We start from the raw sequence: 12,905 nt of genomic DNA on the forward strand, positions 1-12,905 counted from the left end.
CACCTGAGGCCCTCGAGCCCTTGAGGATGCAGGTGCTCCGGATCCAGGACGATAAGGAGTGGGCAGAGCCGAGAGCAACCCCAGGCAGCTGGGGCCTCCCTTTTACTGCCACAGCTCCTAAGGGGAAAGTGCCGGGGTGGGCTGGCAGGGAAGTGTGCATCCATGTGTGTTTGCATACCTGAGTGTGTGTATATATTTATATAGTCGGTAAGTGGACTTAATCTATACACAGTAACTTTAGTTCCCCAGATAACAGTATCTGGACATAGGAAGATTTTTCTTGGACAACTTTGGACTATTTTACATTCATCTCTAATCTGAAAATGGAAAAATAATTTTCAAACATTTAGAAAATTACTAAAAGGATTTACCTGTGTTGATAGAGTGATGGTTTGATTGGGGTTTTTGGGGAATGTCTAAGGTGAGACTATATGAATAATAACCTACCTACTTTCTTCTTTCCTCTTCCTGAGTTTCTTTGCCTTTCTAAAGAAATTTCCTGTTGTTTTTGTAATTAAAACTAGGGTAATACAAGGAGAACTGGTGATTTTTTTTTAAAGATGATGGATGGATGGATGGATGGATGGATGGATCGAGAAGTTTAAAAGCCTGTAACCCCTTTGTGAGCCCTTCTTCATTGATTTCACCCACACTTCCTTTCAGCCAGGAAAGTGCATGGAGTGGCGTTTCATAGGAGGGCATATTGGTAAGCAGAAGTAGCTCTTGCAACGGAGGGCATTGTGGCTCTGTTCCCTGCTTTTGCTGGAATAATTTGACGGGTTTTGTGGGGTTTGTTTGTTGTTTTTTGATAGATTCTTTTTCCAGGTGAGCTTAGTATATTTGGGCTTAGTTTGTTTTGGAATGTTTTAGAAACCACTTTAAAAAATAGATATTTCAATATTAAGAATAATTATATATATTTAGAACAGACTTATTTTGAAATATAATGAATGAAACAGAGTGTCTTGGCTCCAGTGGAGAGAAATAAAGATGCGCAGGGGAGACCGGCATTACTGTCTGGTAGCTGGAAGCACTGGGCCTGTTCTCCTCCTTCCCTATGTCCCCAAGGCCCACAGATGGGTGTTGAGTTTTGTGTCTGTTTCTTTGTACTGAAAAAGTTAGGTCTTGCACGCCATAGAATGTGGAGCCCTCGCGATCATATCAGGCCAAGCCCCACCTTTTCCAGGTAATAAAACAGAGCCTCAAAAAGAGTCATGACTTGGGGTTTCTAGCTGCCTCATCGCTCTTGACCTGAGGGGCACTTCACTTGGGAGCTAATCAGGAGTCGCATTGACTTGCCCTGCTCCTTAGGAAGGAAGGAATACTTATGCGAGGCTTCCCTGGCTAGGGAAAGGGCTTTCTCAGAAGCTGCAGTTGCCCACCCACCAGAGTCAAGGAAAGTAGCTACTTAAGGAGACATTTAAAAAAATTATTTTGAGGTTTCATCAGTCACCTTAGGAGTGGATACATGGCACTGGAGAAAGCAAGGGAGAGAACTCGCCTACTAGCAGGTCCCAGCCGCCCAGGCCTTATTTTCTCCTCCGTGCAGTGTAGCAGGTGGCCTGGCCTCAGGGAAGGAGAGAACAGGACGGAGACACTGGCTCAGGGATCAAATAGGCTCGGAGCATTGGGGAAAAGTGTCAGGCAGCCCAAGATAGGAGGAGGAGTGGAGGCGGTAATTTAAACTCAGTATTTCTTCATTTGTGATTTTAAACGTTGTGGGTAAGTGACATTAATAGTATAATAGTAGATCACTTTCCAGCAATACCAAGTACTAGCCTTTAAGAAAATTGACATTGTTTAAGTGAAGGCCTCCTTTTTGGTTACCTGTTTACATTTAGTAAATTTGAGATGACATTGCTCAGTTGGTCAGTTGTCCTTTGTTGTAATCACTACCACATTGTTGATTTGATCATCAAGAAGGTTCTGATTTCAGCAGCACTCAGGTAGTTAAAAGCACAGCTAGAAACATGGTAGGTCCATTTCTGTCTACATTGGTATCTCCAGTGATTTACATAAAAGCCAAAAGGTTGAACAAGGAAGTAACTAAAATAAGTAAAATGAGGTCAATTTTGGTTTGGTAAGGAATTTCTATTTTGCATCTGGAAAAATTTGATTTTATATAAAAAAGAACCAATGCAGAGTATCTGAGAAGTACCTTTGTTTTTTGATTTGCTTCATGTAATCATAGTTATTTTAACTGAATATAGAATCAGAAGAGCTTATTGTTTTTATTTTTACACACAAAAAACCTGACTTAGAACAGAAAAAATTTGCTGTGTATGTCTCTTCAAACAGTAACTGGAATTGACAGATGTTTGTATATTTTCTCTGAATACTCTTTGAGTCATGAATTACCAGTAAAAATAGACTGGCTTAATATGTTCCTGATTGTTTAGTGTCAGAGGTCTTATCTAGTGTTTATAACAGCGTCCTAGATAGCATGCTGACAACAATCTCATTATTAGCTGAGAAATGGGCATAACCATACTTACCATCGTCATGTTCAATCTTGTAATTACAAACTTGGAATTAAGCTAAACAATCCATAGGATTTCCTGCATATCTGACATTTGATGCTAAGAGACATAGGTGTTGGGCTCACTTGGGAGCGGGCTTGACCTTGGTGCTGTCACTGAGTCCATTAGAGGGCACCGACACACAGAGGAAGGATCTCCTCCCACATCTGGCAGCAAAGCAGCAAATCCTGGTGGGCCTTGCTCCTGGGCTCGAGGTCACAAGGCAGAGAGATGGCAGCCGCCTCCACAGCTCAGGTCGGAAGGCGGCTGGCCGAGGTTGATGAAGCCCCCTGGTTTGCAAATACATGTATGTCTTAAGTGGGAAGAATCCACAAGCATGTCTGTGAAATGCTCCTTGGACCAGTTTATTGATTCAGGATTCCGTGGAAATCTGGGAAAAGTTCTCCGACTTGAAAGATGCAAAAGCCTAGGAGGGGGTTTGGTTTTGAACACGAACTGGGTTTCATACTTGTCTGCTACCCTTCTAAATAACTGCTTGGACTTTGTACATTCTTCTTTGAATTGCTTTCATATTTGTTGGAAGTATAATTTGACCTGGTATTTACAATTTTGTCTAAAGGAACCACTGATGAAAGAAAAATGCCCATGATAACCCTGAGCAGTTGGCTTATAATAGCTTTCATTTCTAATTTACGCTTCCTGAAACACTTTCTTGGGCTTAAAAAACAAATTATTATTCTTAAATATGCTTTTATTGATTTCAGAGAGGAAGGGAGAGGGAGAGAAAGTCCCTCCCTGATGAGAGAGTCATTGATCGACTGCCTCCTGCTCTCCCCATACCAGGGATCGAGCCCAAAACCCGGGCTTGTGCCTGACCGGGATGTAACCGGGGACCTCTTAGTTCATGGTTTGACGCTCAACCATGGAACCGGCTGAGCGATTGTTATTATTTTTTAAATACTGCATTTTGCTTTCCCAGCCCTTTCTATCAAGAATAATGTTCACCTTTTACCTTTTGAAATTGTGCCACATTTCAGGTCTGTATTGAGCCACCAGTAATCATCGGGTTTGCTCCTTACCCATGGCCTCATTTTATTTTTATTTTTATTTTTTTACAGTTGAGGAATATACAGAATATACCATAATTACAGTAAAAAGTGCCTCCCAGCCCTGCATGCAGACCTGACGGGCAGGAGGACTGAGGCATAGGTACTACTTATATAGCCCTGAATTCTTTTCAGTCTTACAATATTTGACCCCTGTCTTTGCATGAGGTTGGCCTCATGTCCAGAGGCACATTCCATTGACCGGGTCCATTCCTTAAGGCTGAGATGTCTTGAAATTGTCATTGGACATTAATTCAGGAGTGCATGTTAAAATATGTGTTTTAAAATATGTACTAAGAGCCTGTGGTCTAAACAATTCGGTAGCTTGATATGTGCCTTGAAGTCCAGCAGTGAGTGTAGCACCACCTTCTAATGACAGTACTGATACTAAAGGTCTCTCTCTCTCTTTCTCTCTGAAGAAAAGTAATGTACTAAGTGCACTAGTTAGAAAGCAATGGAACCTTTTAGCTGTGCCACCACAGTGCTTACAATTAGGTGGAAGCTGCCTCGGGTTGTGTCTGTGGGTGGGGCTGCTCAGGTGCTGTGTATGTGCCACTCTGATGTTAAGGTGCTTCACCCCGATATCACGGAACATTTGCAACCTGGCCTGGTTATCACCACTGAGCCAGTAGGGAAACTGCAGCTCAGAACCTGTGTTTGTATGCAGGGGCCGGAGGTGAGGGGGGGAAATGAGAGAGCTTTTAGAAGGATGGGGGCTGAGGTGATAGACAGAATACAAATGGACCCCATGAGACTTACTCTGTAGTGTGCCCCCAGGTGACTGGCAGAGTGGTGGTGCTGACAGAAAGTTTCAGACATGAACTATCTACAATTAAAGGTAAACGTGTGGCCCGAGCACCCACTGCAGAGCTTGGCCTCCATACACCCCTCACTTCCTCCCCTTCCAGGTACCCACACACTTCTGCTCTCAGCATCTGTGATTCTACAAGGGCCTTCAGAGAGGCCCACAGAGATTGAGTCCCCTTCGCAAGCCATTTTATTTATTGCAAATGTTGCTAAGCCCTGCGTAGAAGGGACCCCCTCAGACCCTCGGCTTCCCAAGGTCACTGGTTTGGAGCAATGGGGAGCAAGGCCATTGTCCCTGGACAGGGGGCTCGGGCCCTTGCTGTCTCTTTTCTTTTGGACACCTGTCAGCACAGCTGGCATCTCTGTAGTGCAGGTGACAGAGGGCAAGGGATCCCCTTTGCAGCAGCGAACCCCAGGCTAGGCCCTTTTATTTGCCTCAGTGGAGTGCTGTGGCTGGCGGGCTTCCAGGTTGCCCTGTAGGCCACCATCCTAGCTGTGCCTGCCCAGGTGGTTCTGCAGTCCCAAATCCTTTTGATCCATATGCCTAGTTACCACAGTCACTTAAATGCAAGTTCAAGGCAGCCTTCAGTGCTTTAGCTGCATAATAACAACTCTATTTAAATACTTAGATGGCCCTTTTAGTTAGTGTTTTTAGTTTCTAGTCAAAGACAGCACTGACTGAGTTTTTTGCTAGTTACTTCCGCTCCATCAGAAAGTGACAACGTGTGCATCTGATGTCGTGTAAATAGTTCGTTAGCTATTGTCAGCCTTTCGCCACTCCGAGAGCTGGTGAACTCCTCGGTCCCCACTGTGAGCTGGAAACGTCGGGCGTACGCTCTACTTTCCCTCTGTCTCTGCAGTGGAGTGGATTTCAACAAGAACTTAAGTAATTAAATCCACAGACTGTTCAGCTTTCACAACAGCTTAGTTTATAGAAGAAATTGCCCTTAAAGACCAGGACAGAGGCGTTCAAGGGCTTTGTTTTCTTGTGTTTTACTGATATGTGTCAAGTCTTCTAAGGACGAGACAGGAAAACACTAACTGTAGTTAAGCCTGAATTGCACTTTGGTCTCTGTGGCTTGATAACTCCGATCATACGCAGTCAGATTTGGTGGCTCGGTCATGAAGTGAGGTGAGGTTTAAATTAATCATCATTGCTGTAACATCACTACATAGATTTACACATTTAAAGTAAGAGCTGATTAGAATTGTGGTGGAAAGCTGATAGAAGATATAATTCTCAAGTGTGTTAGATTAGTATACAATTGCTTTCATTTTTCTTCTTCTTCTTTTTAAATAGAGTTTTGACAACAGCATGTATCTTCAGTAGATAGCCCTAAACCTTGAGCAACGCAGGCCGTCGTTTTTATGGCCAAACTCTTGTTTTCATTGCAGGTGCTGGACTGGATCGAGAACCATGGGGAAGCATTTCTGAGCAAACATACAGGTGTGGGGAAGTCTCTCCATCGGGCCAGAGCTCTGCAGAAACGGCACGAAGATTTTGAAGAAGTGGCACAGGTAAGACAATGGCTTTCCCTGTTTTCTCCTGTAAATACCTGTGTGCTTGGTTTTGAATCTGTTGTAACCACAGCTGAGGAGAGCTAGCCTTGGCTACATGTGTGTGAAGGTGACTCAGAAGAGTTGATGCTCAGATTTCAGAGGGTACCTGGCCAACGGAGGCAAAAGATGATGCAGTCAGTTGACCCTTTTGAAAACTGTGATGTTCTTGAAACAGAAAAACATCTTGAATGTTCTGCCACAGTTATGGTGCCAAGTGTCTGTTGATTAGCTTGTGAAAGTTCCGTTCATACCCAGAGGGCCTTGTATTTCTGAAATGTTGGGCCGGCATTCTTGTCCTTTTCCCAGTTCTTCTCCGTGTGTGCTTAGGAAGCAGGTGGGGAGGCTGTGGTGTGTCCAGAACCCGGGAGCTGTGGAGTTCAGGGTGGGCCACTGTGCTCACTCGCCGTGTGACTTTGGAAAGTCTCTTAACGTTTCTGAGGTTAACTCTCTTGTCTGAAGAATAGGCTCTTAGAGAGGAAGTGCATCTAGGAAGAAAGGGCTGGGATTAATAGTTGGTAAATATGTCTATAAATCTCAATGGATCGACCACTTAAACGAAAGACAGCGATTTGATGTGGAGTTACAGACTTCAGCTTCAGAGGGAACTAGAGCACCAACCACTTCAACTCTGGAGAGGGGAAGGTGTTCTGAGGACACGGGAGGAGTGGTTTCTCTTGCATGTGCAAATTCAGGAGTGTATGTTAGCATTTTCAAATGACCACTGTAAGTGTAGGAATAGAAATCACTTCCAAGTAAGTTTAAAGGGAAAAGAACACAAAAAATTAGATAAATAAAAACTCACTAGATGAATCTGTTGGAAAGAAAAGAAATCAGAACAGACATCATGATAGAAATCACAAAATAAGATATAATAATTTGTCTATAAGTATTGGTGATTACAGTAAACACAAATAGATTATAGTTGTTAAAAGACAAAGATTTATCCAATTGAATACCTTTTAGAAATCATGCTGTATATTGTTTTCAAAGGACACACCTAAAACATAAATACCCAGGAAGTTTAAAAATATATAAACTAGTAGAAAAAGATCTACCAAGAAACTATAGCAAACAAACAAATAAACAAAAACTAGTATCAGAATTGGAATATTAAACTAATAAACTTAAAAGCATGAAACCATTATTAGAAATAAAGAGGGTGTTCAATTATAAAAGGAAAAGTGTCAATATACATCTAACATGATAATCTCAAAGTCTATAAAACAGAGGTAAACAGCAGTAAACCATGGTTGCTCTGTCTATAGGTTCTACATGAGAGGGGAACCTCAAGGAACTAAATATGGGCTAGAATTATGGGAACTAAACAAACTGCACTGAAGTCCTATTCAGTGAAAATGCCTTTAAAACGTGACCTTTTTTGTGTTTTTTTAAAAAATATATTTTTATTGATTTCAGAGAGGAAGGAAGAGGGAGAGAGATAGAAACATCAATGATGAGAGGGAATCATTGATCGGCTGCCTCCTGCACACCCCCAACTGGGGATCGAGCCCACAACCTGGGCTCGAACCCGGGACCCTTCAGTCTGCAGGCGGACACTCTATCCACTGAGCCAAACCAGCTAGGGCAACATTACCTTCTTTACATGTCTTCATATGTGAAGTGAAAACGAGAATCCCAACCTTCCTGCTTCTCAACCTCAAGAAACAAGAAAAGATCGTGTTCAGCTGCCTCACCACAGGTAGATGCAGCTGGGTTTTTCCTTATCTACATTATACATGGTCTCCCTTCTTGCACTCGCTGGAAAGTATTTGCCTTCCTCTTGTAGCAAAAATATGTGGAAAATGTGCTCTTATCTCCCCTTTATTTTCTCCATAAGATAAGGCACTGCTATAGCCAGTATGGTTCGAGGAAGGATGTGAAAGTTGGATCATGTGAACAAAGACTTCAGGCACCAAAGAACCTAAGAGGTGGGACTGACAACAACCAAGCTCTGGAGATGCAGGCTCCTGCCCCACGCAGCGCCTTCCCCAGCCCCGCCTCCCTTCCTGAGCGCTCTCAGATACAGAGGCCGAGGGTCTACTAACGTCCTCCAGTGTGTCCAGCACCCATGGACCGCCTCCCTCCCATTCCTGTGGTTCCTTCCATTCTCAATCAGGGAAATCTCTCCTGTCGCCCATCCTGCCCTATGTTTTTCTGGTAAACCTGTTTTATTCAGTCTAAGACGATCATTGAGGCTGTTGAGACAGGTTCTCGGGGCAGCAAGAGCGAGAACACTTTTTTGTAGGAAATGTCTCTGCTTTAAGGTTTCCAGAGCAAGCCAAGGGCAGAGCCCTGAGCCATGCATGGTCTGCTTCTTACACTGGTTCAGAGATAGGCAGGAGCTTGCCTGCTCCTCTCTCCACCCATCGGAGTTTCAGTTCTTTCCTGTCATCTCTGCTCATTGCCCCTGGGATTTTAAGGGGTGTCTGGCACACTTTTCCTTAAATTGAAAGGGCTTAAGGCTAAATCTTAGCTGTTCATGGAAAGAAACCTTAAATGTAAACACCTTTTGCAGACTTTGCAAACATCTGTGCCCACATTCTCTCCCTCTGGCTTTCAAATAATCACCTGTCATGTGTCAGGCATTCTGCCAGGCATGGGGGATGGAGAGGAGGCAAAGGGTGGGCCGACAGGCCAGACCCAGACCCCCTGAATGGGCATGGCCACCTGTCAGGGGGCTTTCCCTGGTAGTTCTTGCTGGCTAAGCCAAGACCTACTAATGAGTCAGTTTCAATTGGTGACAAGGAAGAAGATGTGAGAGGCAGGCCGGGGGGACAACAGCTGGGACTGTTGGGCAGCAAAGCCACGTGGCCGTGTGGGCTCTGGGGAGCTATGTGCAGGTGACTAGCCTCTTCTCTCTGTGGGCCTCTCTCCTTTGCAGACTCACAATGGGGTGCAGGCTCCAAGCTCTCCACCCCACACCTGGCCGTGCCTCTTTTCTCTCTCACATCTCGGTGTTCCCTCTCTGCCTGTGCTCTCCTTCCCGCTGTACTGCCAGGACCCGGCCCTTCAGTCTGGCCTCTTTTCCCAACATCTTCAACTTCTCCCGCTCTTAGTTCTTTTCTCTCTGGCACTAAATACTTTTAGACCTTCCCCACTCTTGAAAATGTCACTGGATACGGCCCTTTGTTTTAGATGCCCAGTTGGTTTTGAAAGAGTGCTCTGCCACTTTCCTCTTTCTGCCCAATTGACCACTGTTATAGCAGTCCAGCACGCAGTAGGCACACAGTGATTGTCATTGGTCAATGTAGACATTTAAAAGTCTATCAGAGCCAAGATCAAAGACAAAGAGGGAATCTTAAGGGCAGCAAGAGAGAGAGAGTTAGTTACCTACAAGGGAGCTCCCATAGGCTGTCAGCAGATTTCTCAACAGAAACATTTCAGGCCAAAGCGGATTGGCATGAAGTATTCAAAGTATTCAAATGAAAAGCAAGAACCTGCAACCAAGACTGTTCTGTCCAGCAAGGCTATCATTTAAAATTGTAGGCAAAATAAAGAGCTTCCCAGACAAAAGAAGGCTAAAGAAGTTCAATACTACCAGACCAGCATTACAAGAAATGCTAAAGGGACTGCTTTAAGAAGAAGAAATAGAGAGAGGAACATAGGCATAAAGAAATAAGTGGCAATAAGTAAGTACCTATCAATTATAACCTTAAATATAAATGGATTAAATGCTCCAATCAAAAGACATAGGGTAGCTGAATGGATGAGAAAACACGACAAATATATATGCTGTCTCTAAGAGACCCACCTCAAAACAGAAGATTCATACAGACTGAAAGTGAAGGGATAGAAAAAGTATTCTATGCAAATGGAAACAAAACAAAAAAGAAAAGCTGGGATTGCAATACTTATTTCTCACATAATAGACTTCAAAACAAAGGCTATAACAAAAAGACAAATGAGGTCACTACATAATACTAAAGGGATTGATCCAATAAGAAACATAAACATATATGCACTCAATATAGGAGCACCCAAGTATATTAAAAAAAAAACTCTTGGTGCACTTTAAGGAAGAGATCAATGGCAATTCAGTCATAGCAGGGCACTTTAACACCCCACTGACTTCACTGGATAGATCTTCCAGAAAAAACATCAACAAGGAAACAGCGACCTTAAATGACACACTAGATCTTGATGGATTTAATTACATTTACACAACATTTCATCCCAAAGCTGCAGAATACACATTCTTCTCAAGTGCACATGGAACATTCTCAAAGATAGATCACATGTTAGAACATAAAATAAGTCTTAACAAATTCAAGAAGATTGAAATCATATCAAGCATCTTAGATTACAAGGGCATGAAACTATAAATCAACCACAATAAAACTTAAAACATTCAAACACATGGAGGCTAAATAGCATGCTATTAAATAATGAATGCTTTAAGAATGAGATCAAGGAAGAAATCAGAAATTACCTGGAAACAAATGAAAATGAACACAAAACAACCAAAATCTGTGGAACACAGTGAAAGCAGTCCCGAGAGGGAAGTTCATAGCATTACAACCTTACCCCCAGAAACAAGAAAAATCTCAGATAAGCTCTCTAACCCTACAACTAAAATAACTAGAAATAGAACAAGAAAAACCCAGAGTAAGTATACGGAAGGAAATAATAGTGACTCTAGCAGTGGGCGTGCAGACCTGGTACATCACAGAGAGCACCCTAGAACTACTTCCAGCTGGTTCTAGGAGTTGGCTGTGCCTCAGAGGGCACCATCGGGCCTCTGAGATGAATGCCCTCTACGATGGGAACTAGTCACAAGCATAGTAAGGTGGGAGAGGGCCATAAGACCTGGAAAAGTAAGGGTGGACTTCTCTCTGGCCCTTCCCTCTTGTCTACTAAAGATGGGGTGGGGTAGGAGGGAGGAGGACAGCATTTTAAGCCAGGAGAGATCTTGGCTGTGAGGGGCTCCATTGGGAGCCTGGCCTTACTAAGCCCATGTGCAGGAGCTTTAGGCAGACAGTCAGTGCTGAGTATCATTACACTTGTGTCAGTAGTTTCATTCACTGACAGCTCCCTAGCTCGTCCCAAACAACAAGATGCCGTGTCTTGCTTGTGTCTTGCTTTAGCACAGTGAGAATGAGGCCCGCTAACATGGACTACTACCTTCCCCCGCTTTCCTTCTCTGCCCTCCATATCTTTGACTGCTTTCTGTCAAAACACATTGTAATGGAAGGGATAAGTTCATATTTTAGATTTATGGTGTGTGTTTTTTGACAGGATGGCCTTTGGAGGCACCTTAAAAATGGAAACAGGTACTTTAGGCCTTAAAAAGGAGCTTATTTCATTTTCTGAAGCATATTCAAAAGGTGAAGCAAATTTTGGGTTTAGGGAGAAGAAAGGTCCTCTCAGAGTTAAGTTTGAAGTTGGTTAACTTGTCTCCTGGGGCTGTGTTTTGAAGGACCCTTGGTAAAACACATTCTAAATTGTTTTTAGTGTAGACACCCTGAATGAGTAATTGATTTAATAAGTAATATAGTCAGCTTCTTCAAAATAGTGAGTCGTGGCACGATGAAGTAACATAACAGGTTCAGAAAGGAAGTGGTGAAAGTCTTATGGTTGAATTCCTTTTAGATGTGCTAAATATAAGTTTATTTAGAACAATTCTAGTGTTTTGGGAAGGAGGAACCTGAGAGGAACCTCCTCTTTGCTTGGTGGAGAGCCATGCAGCCAGCACTTCTGCAAGGCACACGCCTTCCCTGCAGGCCTGGCTTCAGGCTTTGTTTCCAAGGCAACTGTGGCCACACAAGGAAGCACTTGCCTCATTCTTGCAGGCAGCTTTGCAGAGCCCAGGGCGGCTGCATGCATCCTAAGGTCCAGGCCTTCTTTGTTACAGTGATTGTGAGTAGCTACATACTATTGACAGAGTCTGTGCGAATGAGTTTATAGAGTGTGGCATATGCAGCCATGTTGAATTTTCATGCAGGAGCTTTAAGAAAGAGATTTAGAACGCTTTCCACGTGAGGCTTTTTTTCAGATGAGTGGCCGAAAGGAAGATGCTCTCTGACAGCCGTCTTCTAAATAGTCGTCCACATTGATGTTCCCTTTTAGATGGAAAAAGCTCTGAACACAAAAGCCAGGAAAACCCAAAAAACTCTGGCTCAAGGGAGACGCTGATGTTGGGGTCACAGATTTCTCTAATACGATTGATTGGTACATCGCTAACATAGCATCTTCCCATTGCTGTTCTGTCTGGTCTGCTTGTTCCTTGGGATTCACATTACCTTCCACAGACATGACCTGTCAGGAGGTATTCTCCATGAAGCCGCTTCTGTCAGCAGCATTTTATATGCCCCATGAATTATCTTGTCTTCCAGAAGAAAGATCTGTGGGATTTAGAAGCAGGAACCTTACCTTTCACTCTGTATTTTCAGAAGATAAGTAGGTGATGCTCTAACTCCCTGGTCCCTGCTCTAACTCCCTGGTCCCTGTTCCAACTCCCTGGTCCCTGCTCTAACTCCCTGGTCCCTGCTCCAACTCCCTGGTCCCTGCTCTAACTCCCTGGTCCCTGCTCCAACTCCCTGGTCCCTGCTCTAACTCCCTGGTCCCTGCTCTAACTCCCAGGTCCACGCTCCAACTCCCTGGTCCCTGCTCCAACTCCATGGCCGATGCTCTAACTCCCTGGCCGATGCTCTAACTCCCAGGCCGGTCCTGAGCTCACTCAGCTTTTGCCAGGAGGATGCTCTGCAGTCAGCAGGCGGACATACAGAACTCCTCCACATTGTTAGTAGAGCCTCAAGTCAGGCCTTGAAATGCTCATGTTTTTCTCCTGTCCTATTTTTTCTAAGATCAGGAAAACCCATCTTTCCCACCAGATTCTTTGGGACTTTAGCTCCCAAGGATGGTAGAGAGGAAGTTCTGGTCCGCCTTTGAAAAACCCTATTTCCTGACTCGTAGCAATTATGCAATTATTTCACTTCTTAAGAAAAGAGGAAAC

General features: G+C 43.7%; 1 protein-coding gene across 7 annotated transcripts in view; it reads left to right on the plus strand.

Moving 5' to 3' along the window:
* Window positions 1–12,905, plus strand: part of TRIO (trio Rho guanine nucleotide exchange factor) — a 318,911-nt gene that overhangs the window by 161,498 nt on the left and 144,508 nt on the right. For all 7 annotated transcript variants that reach the window (XM_070411908.1, XM_070411909.1, XM_070411910.1 and 4 more), the window contains exon 10: window positions 5,789–5,911. In XM_070411908.1, the coding sequence (XP_070268009.1) occupies window positions 5,789–5,911 (123 nt within the window). The remainder of the gene's footprint in view (window positions 1–5,788; window positions 5,912–12,905) is intronic.

The sequence above is a fragment of the Myotis yumanensis genome, unplaced genomic scaffold (assembly GCF_028538775.1).
Source record: "Myotis yumanensis isolate MYYU_CA2020_CCGP unplaced genomic scaffold, mMyoYum1.0.hap1 SCAF_4, whole genome shotgun sequence".
Lineage (NCBI taxonomy): Eukaryota > Metazoa > Chordata > Mammalia > Chiroptera > Vespertilionidae > Myotis > Myotis yumanensis.